A 19,881-nucleotide genomic window follows, 5' to 3' on the forward strand; every position below is an offset into this window, starting at 1 on the left:
TCTACAGTTAATAGATGGACATCTAATATATGCTTTAAAATCTGTAAGGACAGAAATCTGCTTTTTTTGTGTGCAATAGGCTGTCCCAACAACCAAATAGGCAAAGGCTATAGGAAAGTCCTTGGGTTTGGTTGCTGTTGGCTGTTTCAGAAGAGTTGGATAGAATACACACTTGGTTTATAATAAATTTGTGATCAAGCTCTAACTTAAATCTTTTTTTTTCACAGACTGCTTTTAAGTGTGCCAGCACTGCTCCTATTTTTAATAATTATAAATACCTTGTGTGATAGATTAGCAAAGCTGACTAAAGAAGAAATATAAAACCTAACCATCCCTGTATTAAACTAATTTATAACGAAAAACCTTTTTTTTTTCCTCAAACAAAACTCAAAGCACAAATGGCTTCACTAGTTTTTTGAATATTTAAGGAAAAAGTATTATCCTACACAAACACAGAAAATAGGTTCTTTTTCAGAAAACATTTAATGAGGATAGTACAATCTAAATACCCTAAATCTAAAGCCAGAAAAAATATTACAAGAAAATTATAAACCAATAACTGGAGTAATCCATGTAAATAAAGACAAAGAATGATACCTAGGATATATAAAGAGACTGTTACTAGAAAAAGATGTTCTAGTAGGAAAGTGGGCCAAAGATATAAGCAATTCAAAGGAAGAATGAGAATGGCCAATTAACACATGTTCTCACAAAATAAAATACTTTAAGTAATTAAAACAGACACCATTTCACATTTATTAGTCTGGCCCATTTTTCAATGTTCAGTAACAACAAGTGATAGTGATGGGGAAACTGGCAACTTAAACTGCTATTAGGAGAGAGATCCACTCCTGAGGTGAGGAGAATGGGTACAACCACTTTAGAAAGCAGTGCCACTTCTAGATATCAACTCTGTGGAAACTTACACGTGTATAGGATGTAGACTAGGGGTGTCAAACTCAATCAGAGAAGGGGCCAAAATCTAAAATCCAGCCTAAATCGCGGGCCGAATGGTTTACTGAACAGTCATAAACTGACAATGTCATAAACTGACAGCGGAGTGCAGTGATGACAGCGCGGTGCGGGCCACATTGCAAGGCCTGGCGGGCTGGATTTGGCCCGCAGGCCTTGTGTTTGACACATGTGATGTAGACCATTCCCTGAAGCAATAATGTGTAGTGAAGAAAAAATGGAAGCCAGTTATATCTCAGAAGAATGTTTGATTTATTCATGTAACAAAATACTGTACAACAATGAAAATAACCTACATTTGCCAACATGGATAAATCTCAAACACACAGTTAAATTACAAGTCAGTTGCAAAGAGGTATATACAATATAACATTCATGTAAAATGTTAAAACAATCCTTAACAGTCTATGGATAAACACTATAGCAAGAATGCAGGAATAGTAAAAGAACAAAACCACCAAATTTAGAACAATGATTTTGAAGATGAAGGGAAGGATCAGAACTAGATCAGAAAACGTCAACAGAGAAAGATCAAAGTAAAGGCAGTAAATACCTTGAGCAGGAGTTGGCAAACTTTCTCAGTAAAGGGCTAGAAAATAAATATTTTAGGTTGCGGGCCAAAAAGGTGAAATCAAAGATTTTATGTACTTCATTGGGGTTCAAATTCAGTGTTTTTATCACCAAAATCAATAGCCAGGATTTCATACCCCCCCCCCCCCCCCCCATTTAAAAAAGACATTTTTTAGCTTGCAGATCATACAAGAGCAGGCAGAGGGCTGTATTTGGTCCAAAGGCTATTGTTTGCCCACTGCTGGCCCAGAGCATTGCCCTATACAACTTTCTGTGGTGGTGGAAATCTTCTGTCTGCATTGACCCCAATAAGTGGCTACTGAGCATTTGAAATGTGGCTACTGTGGCTGAAAAATTAAATTTTAAATTGGATTTAATCTTAATTACATTAAGACAGCCATTCAAGAGTTTTTATGAATTTAAAGAAAGGGTGTAAAGGACTAGTTGAACAAATAAAGAGGGGTGGGAGAAGAGACTGTGATGGGAAAGTAGGACATACAAATCAGTGAGCACTGGTATTTGAGAACAGGGTCATTAATTTGAAGTAGAAAGAAGCGCATGGCTTTCGAGGTCAGAAATAAAAGAATTTTGGCTGATGAAAAGGATTTGGGTGTGCCTGATACAGAATGCAGAGAGGTAGGGAGACAGTCAAGAAAATTGGAGGTCAGGATTGGAAGAATCCTCCATTAAAATAGAATTTGTTGATCAATCCACAGTGAAAAGTTGAGAGAAATATTGAGGATGGTGGGGGAGCTAAGAATTTCATGGTAGAGGCTACAGAAAAAAATCAAAGTGGGAAGAAAAGTGTCAAAGGAAGATGAGAACAGTGAAGCTATAAAGTAAGATGACCACATGCATACTCTGATATTTAAAGAAGAAAAACAGCCCTAGCCAGTTTGGCTCAGTGGCTAGAACATGAGCCCTAGGACTGGGTTTGATTCTGGTCAAGGGAACGTACTTTAGTTGCAGGCTTGATCGCTGGCCCTGGTCAGGGCACATACAGGAGGCAACCAAATGATGTGTCTCTCACAATGATATTTCTCTGTCTCTCCCTCTCCTTTCCACTCTCTCTAAAAATCAATAGAAAAATATCCTCAGGTAAGGATTAACACCTCTCCCTGCCCCCCCCCCCCCAAGAAAAATACAAAAACTATATTATACAAATTTTATTGCTCTTTAAAAATTGATAATCTACAACACTCTAGTTTAAAGAGGTATATACAAGCAGTGGCTTCCAACTTTCAGAACTGAACTAGGTAATTTCCTCTCATTGATTAATAAAAAATACAAACAAATCCTTGGCATTCAGACATTTAACATCAGAGTTGACTAAATAAGTAACTATCCTGAAAGTCCATGACATAATAATTTGTGATTTTGTTGAGGTACTACTTTGAACAATATATATCCAGAGCTTAGCTTGGGGTTCAATTAGTTACTTAACTAGTCCCTCACCCTAATAGCAATTTTCTCCAAAGCCATGTATTTCTTTCTATTTTTAAATTAATGTCATGAGGTCATGCAAATTTTACCTGAAAAATTAAATACAACAACGGTATAAAGAAGACACAAACAATAGAGTATACCCTCCTGTGAATATCAAGAATTTATTTTATTCAAATATTATATAAGGGGTTTCAAAAGATCCTCAGCCTGTTTTCAAAAGTCATTCTAATAATCCCCACTAAAGGGAGAAGTAAAAGGGCCAGAAGCTTATAATTACAATATCTTATTTGAATAATCATTATTCCCAAAATGTTGGCATTAAGATACATTTTTGACTAAAATTATGGGCATTAGGCAGTATAAGAAATCTAACTATAATAGTGCTTCAGTCCAGTTATTTATATTTAAAATAAAAAAATAAACCAAATCTATTAAAGGCATAAGAACAAAGATCACATTTGAAGTAGAGTTTTTAAAAAATATTTGTGATCTAGAGTCCCATCCAGAGAATATTCTATGGCACAGACCACCTCACTTGTGTGCTATCTTATGGATTCTCTCTTGGAGCAATAGGAAGGGCTGCGGGATGAATTTATTTTTCTATTCTCTTGGGGATGTATTTAAACCACATCCAACAAATGCTTCACTGTATTTGCTTCATACTTTTTTTTTTTTTGGAACTGCGTCTGGAATCCTTTTTTTGCTTAAAAACAGGCGAATTCAAGAAACACAAATCTGTAAAAGGGTCTCCTCTTCTTAGTTTCCTATAAAGATTAAAAAGAGCTCTTTAGCAACCCAATTCTAACTTACTCTTCAGGATAAAGTTACTGTAAAATAGGCCAGAGTTAACATTCCCATCTTAGTTTTTTTAATCAAAATTTTATATATCTAGATTCACTCTTGTACAAAATTCTATTACCTTATCTCCTCCCCACCCCCCAACTGTATCTTCAAACGTGAGTTCCCACATATTAAATACTTACGAAGTGAGTGTGGGTTCCTTATAGTTCACACTGACTGTGCACCTACGCTTAGGCAGAGACCCTACTGGGCTTGCTTGCTTCTGTTGTGGAGACAGAGAAAGTTTTCTCATGTTCACTTCAGTATGCAAGGGGACATTGGTGATATCCTTCAGGCTAAAATGAGGTGACTGGTGAGTTTCAGGTATTGTACCTACAAAAACAACTTTTACTGAATATCAGTCCAAAAAAACCAACAAAACACACCCACTCCCCATAGGAAATAAAATTGTATTGCAATTACATATCTAAATATAGAAGCCAGCATTTTATAATACAGATTTAAAAAAATATATATATTTTATTGATTTTACACAGAGAGGAAATGAGAGGGACAGAGAGTTAGAAACGTCGATGAGAGAGAAACATCGACCAGCTGCCTCTTGCATACCCCCCACTGGGGATGTGCCGCAACCAAGGTACATGCCCCTGACCGGAATCGAACCCGGGACTTTTCAGTCCGCAGGTCGACACTCTGTCCACTGAGCCAAACCGGTCCCCGTTATAATACAGATTTTTAAACCTGTTTATCAGGTTTTCATCCCAGATGACATAAAAATGCTAAGTATTGTAGATGTGAAGAGTTGATATAGTTTTATTAAAAGTTAGAATTCTTGAAAATTAACTATGGAACTTCATTTTAGTCACACCTTGCTCTTTAGAGTCATCAAGGCCTCTATCTCTTTCAGTGCCAAAGCTTATCAGGTGGCTTCCTATATTCCATTTAAACTCATTCTCAAGTAAATGAGAACTCGAAATCATAGCCTCTGTGTAAACCAGGAGAAATGAAGTTTCCTCTAGTAAAGCTAGTAAGTTAAAGAGTTACCCAGTGTTTTTCCTATCATAAGTACCCAAATTATTCTACTTTGGAACTCTAACTATATTGGGGTACAGATACCCAGCACACAGCAAAACAAACAATCTCTTCAAATAGCTTTAAAAAGCAAATCATTTTCCAAGAAAGACTAACTACATTGTGCCTTAGTAACCCTGCTCTCCAGGGTTATCTGGGTTTCAAATATCCTTTTTTTTGGTCCCCACATGAGCATACTGTACTACAGTAATTATTCTAATTTTCAGTTTGGAAAATATGGTTAAGTAGAAACATCAGATAAACTGTTATATTCTGGAAAGTTTAATGTATACACAAATTCCCCAGGGAACTTTTTAAAAAAGATGCAGATTCTGATTCAAGATTAAGGAGTATGGCCTGAGATTCTGCAATTATAAGAAATTTCCAGGTAACCCTAATGCTGAAGGTCCAGGGACCACACCCTGAGTAACACTATTTAGAATATACATGTTTTCTTTTAAAAACTTAGGGAAATTTGTACATGTATACAAAGATGGAGACAATAGTATAATGAAGCAACAGTTATCCAGCTTCAATAATTATCAACATTTTGCCAAAATTGTTTGATTGGCTCTAGCATCATCACACCGTATTTTAAAAAAAGATCTTCATATGCTATCCTACCTAACTGGTTGGCCTTGGAAAGTCACTGGACTCTTAGGCTTTGGTTTCCTTACAAACAAACATGATTACACCTTTACTTCACAGAGTTGTTCTTAGGATCCAATTTGAGAATGATAAAACCTGTGTATGTTATTTTTTCCAAACTTACTAAAATTCCCAGATGAGAATCTTTATGGGTAGGTGCTGGATATATTCTCAACCTCTGAATCATGCTGACTTTTGATCTAACAAAACAAGATCTTCTAAACCAGTTTTTAGATGTCTTACAAGTATCTTACAAAAGAATACTAGGCCCGTCAATTGAGGGAAGAGTTTTTTTTGTCTTAATAGGCCATATTCACTAACTAGAAAATTATTTAAAATCATAGTTACTGTCAAATTGAATATAAAGTATAGCCATTCAAATGACAGGTCATTGGATTTAAGTTGATTTCATTTTCAAGGGGTGTTTCAGGTGAGTTTATGAAAGGTATTTTAATTCAACCTAACTCCACAAAAAGTTTTTCCTGTCTTGAAAAGCTTCATTTACTAAAAGTAAATACTTCACAACAAGAAGTATTTGTTCTTTTAATTAAAATTTTTTAAATTTAATTTATTGGGGTGTCATTGGTTAATAAAATTATACAGGTTTTCAGTGTTTAATTGTATGGTACATCATCTGTATATTATATTGTGTGTTCACCACCCAAAGTCAAGTCTCCTTCGGTCACCATTTATTCCCCATTTTACCCTCTTCTACTCCCCCTTACCCCCATATTTTGTTCTTAGAGAGGACCTGAAGTACCTTAAAGCAGTTCAGAGCAATATTACTGTGATTTCCACCCTAGACCCTTCAATTATTTGATCAGACTGTTATTTCTCCCAAAGGGACAGATGGCAAGTCTCTAACCTCCCCCAGAGAAACAGATGGTAAGTATAGTATGTAAGCATCAGGAGTGATCATTTATCATAAACATTAAAAATGCAGGCAAACAAGTAGATCACTTACTGGTAGGAGTTTTTGTTGGCTGAGAACTCTCCATCTCTTTTTCATCCCTACATCTTAGTGCTCTTTTAGATGGAGGCCTGGTGACTGGGCTCCCATCTGATTGGCTGGTGAGATTTGGACTGTCTTTGCAAGAGGGCAAATAGAGGTCATCAGAATCATCTTCTGAAGTACTTGATTCATAGCTGCTCACTTCGGATACATTGGTATCTTCTTCTCTTTTAGAATCATTGCTTACTTTTTGTCGGAAAGGAGAAGGATGAACACCTTCTTCCAAATTAAAATTGTAAGCATCGTTGGAAGTCATAAAATCATCCACCTTTTTCTTGGAAACAGGTTTTTTATTTTTACTGATAGTTCCTTTATACTTATATACATATTTTGATCTTCTCCTTCTAATAGCTTTTCTTTTCTCTCCTCGTTTTCTTCTTTGTGCATCTCTATGCTTATTTTTAGTTTGCTCAGATTTATACTCAAAAATATTTTCTTTTGTTTTAGCAGATCCTCCGGGGTGAGTCAGTTCTTGTGATATATTAATTTGATCCTTGTTCCACTGACAAATATTTTGTTCTACATTTTCAGATAAGTGCAGATTTACTAGTGGGTCTACAAATCTAATTGTTTCCAAACCAGATGACTGCTCTGACATATGACTGATTTCAAAATTATCCAAGGTGTTGAATTGGCATAAATTGTTAAAATGGTTCTTGAAATTGCGACGGAGAGATACAGTTCTAGGTAAGATATTATCAGTAGATGTATCTTCACCTGAATCCAAATCAAATCCCAGCCTGTCTTGAGGAATAGTAGGTATTTGCTCTGAGAATTTAAAAAACAAATGAGAAAAATAGTTTTACTTTATGGAAATTTTAATTCCAAGGATCTTAGAATTCAAAGTTAAAAATGGACTAAGTGAAATTATTCTATAGTTTCTCCACATTTACTATCTATAATAATAAAAATATAATATGCTAATTAGGCCGGACAACCAAATGATCTTCTGGACAATGCTGGGGCTATGAGGGTGGAGCTTCTTACATGGATTTTGTGCATCAAGCCACTAATGCTATATAATAACGAGGTAATAAGCAAATTGACCATCATGCCCTCACAATATGGCAGCCTATGACCAGACTGGCAGGGGGGTTAGTGAGGGATGACCAAATGACTGAACAAGCAGGCTGCGTGGGGCAACCAGGTTGGTGGGGGGAGGGTGCGGGGAGACTTAGGGGTGACCAGAAAGGCAGGCAGGTAAGTGATTAGGGGCCAGCAGTTTAGGATTGTGAGAGGGATGTCCAACTGCTGGTTTAGGCCCCATCCCCATGAATGGGCCTAAACTGGCAATCAGACAATCCCCTGAGGGGTCCCGAATTGGAGAGGGCAGGCTGGGCTGAGGGAACCCACCCAATGCATGAATTTCATGCACCAGGCTTCTAGTAAGTAAATAAAAATGTAGAGAACTTAGTATTACCATCCATTTATTTGGCAGTGATCAATTGATATCTTATATCTCATCTGTGGAAGAATCTTATATAATCTTCAAAAATATTCTAACTTGGTTTTATGTGCTCCTCATTTAAAGAATAACTAGTAGTTTACATGTATCTATGTGTATAGGATTGAGAGAAAAGGAATCTCATATTCCAAAGTAGGACAAATACACCAAGAAAGTGAAAACTAAGTTATTAGTTGAAAAATGAGAAAAATTGGAATAACTGGAAAGCATTTCAGGTAGGAAATATAATTTGTATTTTGAAATGGAAAAATTTAGAGCTGCTTATTCAAATGCTTTCCCTTCTTCAGAACTTAGTTCAGTATAGTATAGGAACACATTGATTTAAAAGTAGAAAGAAGGGCATGGCTTTGGAGGTTAGCTTTGAGTTTAAAGCTTGATTCTGACCATCTGGGTTACTTTGTTGAGTTTATATAATATGGGACTGAGTGTACCTATATTGCAAGGTTGTTGTGAGGGTTAATTGAGTCAATATATATGCTAACAAAGATCTTAAATAAAATGCTAACAAAGATCTTAACATGTTGTCAGGTTCAGGAAATTGAAGCCATAGTTATAGCTAAGGTTTCAAATCACAATAAATGGATATATTTTAAAACTTTGTAAAATAAACAGATATGCTTTAAGCAGAAGAATATCAAGCGAAAAGATTAAAAAGTTAAAAAGGAAAATTAGAGAAATTTAATTATGTTACTTTTTCTCAAAGACCTCATCTTATCCTTCACATCATATTTTCAGATTTTCACTTGAATTACCTTCTATTTGGAATGATTCCCCTTGTTCTGGAAGGTGATCTTCCTGAAGAGGAGCTTGCCTTAGAAATACCATTGAAAAATAAAAATTTAATTAACAATTATGAAATAAAAATAAGCTTAAGATTTTCTGGAAATTAAAATATTATATTTTCTTTAGTATTATTTCATAATTCCATTCTAAGTCAGTACATCTATTCTACATTAAAGGAAACCAAACAACCTTTGTACTGATTACATGGAGGCTGATTTGTAATGACTGAAATTCAATTCTTACTGGATTAACTAACATATTAAATTGGACAGTTCTTCCTTAAAACATGACATAAGTCATAATTTCATTTAACTGGAGAAACAGCCAATCAGAATTGACTTATAAAATATACCAAAGAAATGCAATTTGATTACCAACTCTTTAGGAGCCTGCTTTATCATTCGCTGAGTTTTTTGGTAGTACCAGCTTTTATGATGCTTAACTACTGATTACTCTGAAGTTAACACTGTTCATTAAAAAAAAAAAATCTTGTCCCTCTTTGGTGCATGGAAAAATAATTTTCTTTATGTTCTAATACTATTACTGGTTATTTCATTTAAATTACATATAACTTTGTTTTTTATTTACTGTGGAGAATTTTTTTTCACCTCTAGATATAAAAAATTAAATAGTGGTTTAGGCAACAGAGTTATGGTAACAAACTAGTAACAATTTCAAAAATCTTAAAATTATCTTATTTAAGATAATCTTAAATTATCTCATTTTACTTTTTGCCCGTTACATGAATATTTTGTCAGATTTAAAGTTCAGCAGTTTTAGAATTATTAAAGTTAATATGGGGATAGAAATCATATTAGTGATGATCTCTTTGAGGACTGGGACACGGATTCAAAAGGGATATAAGGAAATAAATGGCTTATAGCAGTAGTTCCCACTTGAGGACAGTTATGACCCCCTAAGTGATGTTCGCCAATGTCTGTAGACATTTTTGGTTCTCATAACTAAGGAAGAGGAATGCTACTGGCATTTAGTGGATAGAGGCCAAGGAGGTTGTTGGATACCTCTGGATGCTTAGGACAGCTCTCTCAAACAAAGAACGACCTGGCCCAAATGCCAATAGTGCTGAGACTGAGAAACTCCAGGCTGGAGTTACAGCCATGCGCGCGCGCTCTCTCTCTCTCTCTCTCTCTCTCTCTCTCTCTCTCTCTCTCTCTCTCTTTTTTTTAAAATCCTCACCCGAGGATATTTTTCCATTGATTTTTAGAGAGAGTTGAAGAGAGAGAAAAGACAGAGAGAAATATTGATGCGAGAGAAAAATATCGATTGGCTGCCTCCTGCATGAGCCCCAACCAGGGCCTTGGCCAGGAAGGAACCTGCAACCAAGGCACATGCCTTTGACCAGAATCAAACCTGGGACCCTTCGGTCCATAGGCCGACACTCTATCCCCTGAGACAAACCGGCTAGAGCTATATCTTAATTGAGATTTTGGTTTGACTATACATTAGTCAAACTCACTGAACTGTATAATTATCAACTGTGCATTTTATTGTAATTATATCTCAATAATTCATAAACAAACAAATAAAGTATACTTGATTCAAGAGAAGGGTAAGAGAGTATATGGGATCTGATTGTATTTAGGAATAAGTTGGTTTAGCAAGGCAATGTGACAGTGGTATTAAATATGTTTTATTATATTACTTTCCAAATACAGACTTATCTGTAGTACTACCCTGTTTCCCCGAAAATAAGACAGTGTCTTATATTAATTTTTTTCTCCAGAAGTTGCGCTAGTTTTTATTTTCAGGGGATGTCTTATCTTTCCATATGCTAGGTCTTATTTTCGGAGGATGTCTTATTTTCGGGGAAACACAGTAGCAAAATACCATCATTTGAATAACCAATCCTTCTTAGAATAAAAATTTGGCACCAGAAAAATACAACTGAAGGGAATAATTTAATAATTCTAGAAAAGCTTCTTATTCTTAGACATAAAAAAAGTAACTATGAAAAAGATTTGGTTTGGCTATTTATAACAGAACTTTAACATATTAACTTTTCTTTAACTATATGCTCAGTGGAGAGATCATGAGGCTTAAAATAGGGCTCAATATGATGCAAATTTCCTTCCATAAATGGATCACAGAATTACATCTCTTTTGATATCAATAAGCATAACAATGAATTTGATACTAACGGTAAATCCTTCACAAATAAATCCCCAGAGTTGTCATCATTGGAGTTCATTCCAGAAGAACTTACTTCATGGTTCTGTGAATGTATTAAAAGAAAGAAAACATTAGTAAAACTCAAATATTCATCACAAAGTATTAATTTATTAAAAAATAAACTTATTGTTCTAGCTGGTTTGGCTCAGTGGATAGAGCATCAGCCTGCGAACTGAAAGGTCCCAGGTTAGATTCTGATCAACAGCACATGCCTGACTGCAGGCTTGATTCTCTCATTGATGTTTATATCTCTCTCTCCCTCTCCCTTAATCTCTGAAGTCAATAAAAATATATTAACAACAACAACAACACACACACAACAAACACTTATTGTCTATCATGGTGCCAGGTTCTGTTCCAGAAAATGGGTCTAAACATTTTTTAGTTCTACCCTCTTAAAACTTACATTCTAGTGTAGGGAAAATTTCTTAAAAAGACAGATATATAAATATTTTCAGTGTGTTAAATGCTACAAAGGAAATAGTGAAGTGACAGAGAGTAATTGAGGTAGAGGGCACTTTTATATAGGGTGACTTTCATCTGGAATCTGAAGAATGCAAAGGAGCCAGCCATTGAAAGAGCAGGGGGAAGAGAAAGCCGTGGAAACAGCAAATACAAAAATCATGATAATACAAAAACAACCTGTGTTTAGAAAAGAACCATTGTGGCTGGGACACAGACACTGAGAAGAAAAGCAGATGTACATGCAGAGGCCAAATAATTCAGGGCTCTGAGAGCCATGACTTTAAATTTTAGTCTATGTGTGAAGAGAAGTCACTTAAATGTTAAGCAGGGTAAGACTAATCTTTTTAAAACCTGGGTCATTGTACTTCCCTCCTCAGTGGTAGAGCACTGGCCAGAGGACTGAAGGGTTTCAGGTTCAATTCCAGTTAAGGCCATGTACTTCGGTTGCAGGCTCGATCCCAGGCCCTGTTCAGGGCATTCTCTCACATTGATGTTTCTCTCCCTCCCTCTAAAAATCAATGGAAACATATTCTCGAGTGAGGATTAACAACAACAAAAAGAACAGCCTGGCCACTGTGTGATACATGGATTGAAATGGGCCAAGGAGTTAAGAAGTCATCGTAGTAAAAGAAGCAAGATATGATATTGGCTAGGACTGGAATTCTGAGGCTATGGAGGTAAAGCCAAGTGGAAGGTTTTGAGCTGAACAAATGGGGAAGGTTGTTTTATTGGGATGCATGACTTATGGAGGGAGGTAGAAATACAGAATATCTTTGGTAGGGTGGGAAATAAAGAGTTTTGTTTCCTACAAAATATGTTTGAAATCCTTTATAAATATTTAAGTGGCTATGTTAAATAGTTGTGTTGTGTATGTGTAGGTCTTGAGCTACAAATTTGAAAGTTATTAACAGGTAGTATTTAAAGCTACGGGAGTAGTAAGATGGGTCGAGACCAATTGACATTTAAAAGAAGCCAGTGAAAGAGACTGACATGGGACAGTTAGAAAAGCAGAAAGAAAACTAGGAGAATATGATAATAAGAAAGCTAAGAGATCAAAGTATTTCTAGCAAAGTGTAATCCCTGTTTGTATGTTACTTCAGGTCAAGAAGAAAAAGTGACTTCTGAATTTGGCAATATGGAGGTTTTAGTAACCTTGACACAGTGACAATAGAATGGCATGGATAAATGCCAGATAAGTGTGAGTTCAAAAGTGAATTGGAAGCACTCATTGGTTGCTTCTTTTATGTGCCCTGACCAGAGATGGAACCCAAAACCTTGGTGCATTGGGACAACGCTCTACCTACCTACCTAATCAATGTATAAATACATGGAACAACAAATTGATGTTTCTTTCTCTCCCTAAAAGAATAAATAAAAATGGCCAAGATCATTTAAAGAAAAAGGAAATGGAAGTCGAGGAGATGAAGACATTAAGTGCTCTGTTCTCTTTGGAAAAGCTCTGCTGTGAATGGGAGTAGAAAAATAAGCAGATGGAGATGAGATCAGGAAGTTTCATTTATTTTCTTTTCCTTTGAACATAAGAGATTCTAAGGCACATTTGTATGATAGCTAGAATGATTCAGCAGAGAAGGAGATAAATGGCATTTATCCATGCCATTCTATTGTCACTGTGTCAAGGCTACTAAAACCTCCTAGGGGAGATGAGAAGAAGCAAACTAATGCACAGGGGAGGACTTGGACTCTGCTGGGAGCAGCGACACTTGTCACTGCAACAAGAGGGAACCTGAGAATAGATACAGGCAGATTTGTAGACCTGTATCGGAAGATGAGAGTTCCAGTCTGATACCTTAGAAGTCATTCTAATTGAGCCAGTTGTTTTTTGAAATTTGATGCACATATAATATACTAATGTTATAATGAATAGGTTAAAACTTATCAACTAGAAATTTATTCCTGTTAAAAGTTTTAAAGTTATTATCAATATATTTAATGTTCTAAACCAGTTTATTACTGGATAAATAAGAATGATAAAATTCAAAAACAAATTATTAAAAAGATCCATTATAAAATGTAGGGAACAAAAAGCTATTAGAAATAAATTTCTGGTTAATTAAAGCATCTTATTAAAGCATTTTAAGCTTCTCCGTCATTGTTAAAAGGAGTTGCTAAGCATGGATGCACGAGTGTAGAGTGATGGTTGAGAACGAGTGACATATGCAACTAGTATATGGCAGAAAACAAACTCTGATGTTTTATTTATTTATTTTTTAAAAATATGTTTTATTGGTTTTTTTACAGAGAGGAAGATAGAGAGTTAGAAACATCGATGAGAGAGAATCATCTATCAGCTGCCTCTTGCACACCCCCTATGTGGATATGCCCGCAGCCAAGGTACATGCCCGCAACCAAGGTACATGCCCTTGACCGGAATCAAACCCAGGACCCTTCAGTCCCCAAGCCGACGCTCTATCCATTGAGCCAAACCGGTTTCAGCTAGAGGTGACTTTAATTCCTTTCTCAGGTCCATAACCCTACTCTAATCACTATGGTCTGGCTTTCTTCTCCAGTCTGCTGCTAGCACAACTGTCTTCACTGGCATAGCAAACAGTCACAAGGAAAGAAAGTAAATTGTTAACACCGGACACTCTGCTTTTCTCTTTCTCCGCCCCACTCATTTCCCTGGCTGTGGTTTCTGGGAAAAAGAAAGAAACTGGCTCATCATTACTCTTCTTAGGATTAACCTTCAATGAGACACAAAGAATATTCTAAACCAATATCTGTTATATTCTGGCTGATCCTTTTATATATCCTTGGACACAAACAATCCAATTAAAAATGTGGATAGAAAAATGTTCAGGATATTTCTTGTTTGGAAATTAATGAATAATTTTCTTTATTTAGCCAACTAGTAGATAAAAATGATTCTCTAGAAGCACATAAATGCTCTCCACCCCAAATTAACATAGATTTTTTTTTTTTTAATTTTTATTGATTTTTTTACAGAGAGGAAGAGAGAGGGATAGAGAGTTAGAAACATCGATGAGAGAGAATCATCTATCAGCTGCCTCTTGCACACCCCCCACTGGAGATGTGCCCGTAACCAAGGTATATGCCCTTGACCGGAATCAAACCTGGACCCTTTACTCCTCAGGCCGACACTCTATCCACTGAGCCAAACCGGTTTCGGCATAACATAGTTTTTATAAAACCCGACTAGATGTAGCAAAACTACATAGAAAAGCTAAGATTTATAGAACTGATTCACAGTTATCAGTAATTAATTTAAATAGCATAAGTGATTTAAACTACTAATTCATAGCTTTACCATTTCCCTAGAGATTCAGCCTTTGTAATGAAAATACCTGAGCAGGTTCTTCTGTTTGTTGTGAAGCAAGTTTTTCTTTCAGCGCGTATAACTGGTATGTGAGGAAGTAACATTCCTTTCTCAGCTGTAGGATGATGTCTTGGGCTTCTCTCACTTTGGATTTTTCATTTTCCAAAGCTAAAACTAACATCTTGTTGTTGTCTTGGTAGTTTTTTAGCAGTGTAGAAGTGTTGGCTAAAAGAGATAAATTTTTTTTTATTAGTTATTAAATTTAAACTTAAAAAGTGAGGCAAAAGAACAGCATGAAAAGCTTACTGATTATTTGACACGGTGCAACTACAAAAGACTTTCGTTTGCCAATCTCTGCCAAGTTTTTATTCCTTTTCTCTTTCATTCGTTTCTTTATTTCTTCAAGACTATCTTGAAAGGACTTTTTGAGGTTCCTTTCCTTGGCCATCTTCTGCCTAGGAATTTAAAATAAAAAATATTTCACTTTAAAAAATATATTATCATCAAATATAAAGGAAGCTTGAAAGTAGAGGCTATTCATAAAGAATGTTTAAACAGAGACTTAGTAGCTGAAGAATTAGCTCAAAGTACATAGCTAAACCTGGTAATAACCTAGATTTTGCAGCTTTTTACATCTTGTTGATATGTTTGGCATATTATCCTCTTAGAGTTCTTTATAAGGAAGGTTTAATAAATATGGATTTCCAGCCCAATGACTGTAATATGCCATTTATTTACTCTTTAACAAATACTCATTGGGGGCTTACCATATTGTAGGCGCTATAGGAAATGCTTAATAATAATAATAATCATTATTATTATATATATGTATTATTGATTTTTTACAGAGAGGAATAAAGAGGGATAGTTAGAAACATCAATTAGCTGCTTCCTGCACACCTCCTACTGGGGATGTGCCTGCAACCAAGGCATGCCCTTGACCGGAATCTAACCTTGGACCTTTCAGTCCTCAAGCTGATGCTCTATCCACTGAGCCAAACTGGTTAGGGCTTAATATTATATATATATATATATATATATATATATATATATATATATATATATATATACACACACACACACACACACACACACACACACACACACATAAGTATATGTATATATATAAAATATATATATTATATTGATTTTTATACAGAGAGGAAGGGAGAGGGATAGAGAGTTAGAAACATCGATCAGCTGCCTCCTGCACACCTCCTACTGGGGATGTGCCCATAACCCAGGTACGTGCCCTTGACCGGAATCAAAGCTGGGACCCTTCTGTCCGCAGGCTGACGATCTATCCACTGAGCTAAACCAGTTTCAGCTAATATTATATTTTGACGCCATTATTATTTATGTCTCCTACAAGCAATACCTATGACCAACTTTTGGTGTTTATTAGGCTTACAGCATTAGATGAGAGGCAATCATATATCTGGGCTTCATTTTCCAGTTTTTTTCTATTATTTATCAGATTAGGTCACTTGATTAATTCTTTCTTTTCCACATTCTTTTAACTCAGTATTACATTAGATATGTATACACTCTCACTAATGCCAGTGATCTTCTGAGGTTTAAACTATGCAGCACTATGTACAATTTTAATAGGCTATGATAACAATGATAGAGCTAGAACCAGCAGGAATGGATGCACAGAAACATGTCAGTGTCCTCCAAGTTTTCCAAAAACTCAGGCTTGCTAATTCCTAGTACATCCTGAATATAGCGAACAAGAAATTAGCAAAACATGCATTGACAGTGGAATATGCTATTGAGTATTTTAATACATAAGTATACTTAATGAGGCAAACCAGGTAGGCTTTAGGATTCTGCTACTAAGCTTGTCACACTGCTTTCCATGAACATCTTTTACCTTAGATTGCACCTGTGCAGATTGCAAAAAAAAAACAAACAAAAACAAACAAAAAAAACTTTTCTACAACAATCTATGCAAACAATTTCACTACAAAGGCTACTATCTTCATCTCCTTAGTCAAATCCACTCCTGAAACTTATATTTTTCTGGAGGATTTTTCACCAGGCCTTATTTTCTCCTTTGCATTGTCTGGAGTCCTAGGTGTAGATTTTGTAGATGTCACTTAAATATTTCCTTTCCGCCGTCATCAATAAAATATACACTGGCATGTCCCCAGTAGAGAAAGCACAACTATTTTATAAAGCACTTATGTTAAGTAGGTTGTATAACATATGGTACCACAATGTAGTTTTTGAAGTTGGAACTGGAGATGTTTGATTACAGATTAAGTAATCGACCATGTTAGTTTAGTTAAGGTATTTTAAAAACCACGTGTTATCTTACCCCCCCAAAACAACAACAACAACAACCTTTTATCAAATTTAGTCAACTTAAAATCATAAAACATTGTCGTGTTAGTTTTATTTCCTGTCTAGGCTGATGATGGCACCAGCCGGGAGTGTGGTAGAATGAATGAATGAATGAATGAAAGAAAACAAACAGGTCACGGCGCGGATGACAGCCGCGATCGGTGTTGGTAAGGGATCTGGATTCCGAAAAGAATGCAGAACATTGGATCTGCGCCCCAATCCCTCCATCCATCGTTCCTGCCGCCGGGGCAGCAGGCAGGACAGCGGGACAAGCAAAAGCACACAACACAGCGGCCCGGCTCTGTGCTATATGCTGAGCCCGGCTCTTAACCACTGAAAAGGTTTTGTTTACACATCGCTTAGCTCACACCATTCCACAGGACAGGAGGTTCCGACCCCGGTTATTTAACGGGAGAGGAAAGTGGATCCTCGGGAAGCGTGAGTCAGGTGGCAGGACAAAAGCACCCGGTTAGTCCGACGCCACAGCCTCAGGTTTTGGACACCGAACTTAGAACGACAGAGAGACCCAGCGGGAAGGGTAACGGGTCACGGCGCCTCGGATCCACATCCGAACGGCGTGCGGCCTCCTTTCCCCGGAGAGCCAGCGGGCAGGGGGTGGGCGCGCCCGCCGGGAAAGGGCCCGGAGACCCGCCTCCCCCAGGTACGCCCGCAGCCGTACCTTGGCCGCCACTTCAGCCGCGTCCGTCTGCCTCCTCACATCCCAAGGCTCCGCGACAGAACCCGGCGGAGCGCGCCCCGAGCTCCCGGGCCGCCTGCCCCGTCTCCCGAACCCGCCGCTGACGGCCGCAACCACATTCGAAATTCGCATCGGCTCTCACCCATTGGCTGGCTGGCTGGCTGGGGGCGGTCACGTGAGGCGGCGGCGCGTTCCCCGACGCAGTCAGAGCCACGCCCCTGGGGGCGTCCCCACGTGACGCACTGTCGTCAAGCTTCCACATCCGGGCACCGGCTGTCCCAGTCCCGGGAGGGCGGAGCCGGCTGTCAGGCGGGTGGACCTGCCGCCGGCACTTTTCTCCTCTTGAGTTGTTGGCTTGGGGGCGGAGCCGCTCCCAGATCTGTGAAGGGTGGGTATGTTAGGGTTTGGGAACTTCCGGTTTTAACTTGAGGTTTGCTGTGTCCCCATCTTCGAGGTTGTGCTCTAGGGTTCCCTCTTGTGAGAAGACTCTCCTGGTGTGGTTGCCCGCACAGGCATCCAACTGCTGCCCGGAGGGAGGCAGCTTTTAGGGAGAACAATTGGGAGCACATTTTGGATTCACAGGATATGATTGGGGGAAGTTGCAGATTCCTGAAATATCCAGCTGTGGGTTACCTTTCTCTTTACCCGGCTACCCATGGCTCTTTTTTTTATTATTATTATTTTAAAAATATATATTTTATTGATTTTTTTTTTTTACATAGAGGAAGAGAGAGGGATAGAGAGCTAGAAACATCAATGACAGAGAAACATCGATCAGCTTCCTCTTGCACATTCCCTACTGGGGGTGTTTCCGCAACCCAGGTACATGCCCTTGATCGGAATCGAACCTGGGACCTTGAATCGAACCTGGGACCTTTCAGTCCGCAGGCCGACACTCTATCCTCTGAGCCAAACCGGTTTCGGCTACCCATGGCTCTTTAACGGGCGGGAAATGGCACCAGCTTCCACCCAGTTGCCCACTGGGAATCTTTCTGATGGATTGATTCTGTGTTCTCCCTTACCTTGTCAATGTCCAGTCAGTCACGCAGTCCTGTCAGTTCTATTTTCTAAGTATTTCTCACGTCCAAACATCGCTCTTTTCCCATCCCCTAAGCCAGCTGCTACCTAATCTTTTTGTATGAGCCGCACAAGTACCTACTCTGGCTGCCTGCTCCACTCTTTTATGTTCTTCATAGTGACATTTTGATACACAGCAGGTATGTTTGATTATGAAACTCTTAAATCAAGGCTGCCCGCGGCATCTAAGAACGCCTAAGGAGGTGTTCGGTCCTGAAAGATTCCCATGATTCCTGGTTCCACCTCTTCTGTGCACCAAGAAGGGTGTTTCCTTCCCGGAGTCCCACCCCTCTCTCTCTCTCTCTCTCTCTCTCTCTCTCTCTCTCTCTCTCTCTCTCTCTCTTTTAGTACTAGGTATCTTTAAAAAAATTTTTTTTTCATTAAGGTATATATGTGTACATATCTTTCCATTGCCTCCCCCCCCCCCCACTCCCATGCATGCCCTCCCACTTATCTCTTATGTATGCTGCAGGTGTCATTGTCTAGGTAAATTCTTCCAGAAGCCTTCCCTGTCCTCAAAGCTTCCTTAAGTACCCTGCTTTGTGCTTCCTTAGTGCCATGCATGTTCCCCTGGGTTACCTTGTGGCACTGACTTTTGTCATTCATTGCCTGTTTATTCAAGTTGAACAAGGGTAGGAACTATATCTACCTGTTCATAGTTAAATCTTTAGCATCTGTTTAGCAATTTGAAGTAAGTTGGTAAATTTTCACCGGGACAATAAAGCAATGGATAAACAACCTAAACAAGTGCTTTGAATTTAGGCATTCAGTTTATTAAAGTTGTGCTTTTGTTTTTTTGTTTTTAAAAACATACATTTAATTAGTGGGATAATCACATTGCAAGGTAAAAAATGTTAAAGCCTTATATCACACACCTGGAACTGATATAACCAAAATAAGATTGCACACTTTATTTTTTAACTAAAAAGAAATTTTAAGAAAGATTACTAACATTTACACCCTCACCCTAGCCTAAGCCTCACCTCATTCCTTTCTGGTTTAAGTGGAAAAGATCAGAACATCCTTTCTAGCCAACAACA

At 37.7% G+C, this 19,881-nt stretch overlaps 2 protein-coding genes across 2 annotated transcripts in view; one reads left to right on the forward strand and one right to left on the reverse strand.

Moving 5' to 3' along the window:
- Positions 1-19,881, forward strand: part of RAB5A (RAB5A, member RAS oncogene family) — a 410,882-nt gene that overhangs the window by 157,546 nt on the left and 233,455 nt on the right. The window lies entirely within an intron of this gene.
- SGO1 (shugoshin 1) lies at positions 1,152-17,902 on the reverse strand. Its single transcript, XM_084902969.1, has 8 exons — positions 17,747-17,902; positions 15,025-15,173; positions 14,747-14,943; positions 10,928-11,001; positions 8,738-8,796; positions 6,473-7,288; positions 3,972-4,161; positions 1,152-3,752 (listed from the first exon to the last, which is right to left on the reverse strand). Exons 2-8 carry the CDS (start codon positions 15,164-15,166, stop codon positions 3,632-3,634), a joined length of 1,599 nt encoding a protein of 532 aa, XP_084759095.1. The 5' UTR covers positions 15,167-15,173; positions 17,747-17,902; the 3' UTR covers positions 1,152-3,631.

The sequence above is a fragment of the Pipistrellus hanaki genome (genome assembly GCF_964339955.1).
Source record: "Pipistrellus hanaki genome assembly, chromosome: 13".
Taxonomy (NCBI): domain Eukaryota; kingdom Metazoa; phylum Chordata; class Mammalia; order Chiroptera; family Vespertilionidae; genus Pipistrellus; species Pipistrellus hanaki.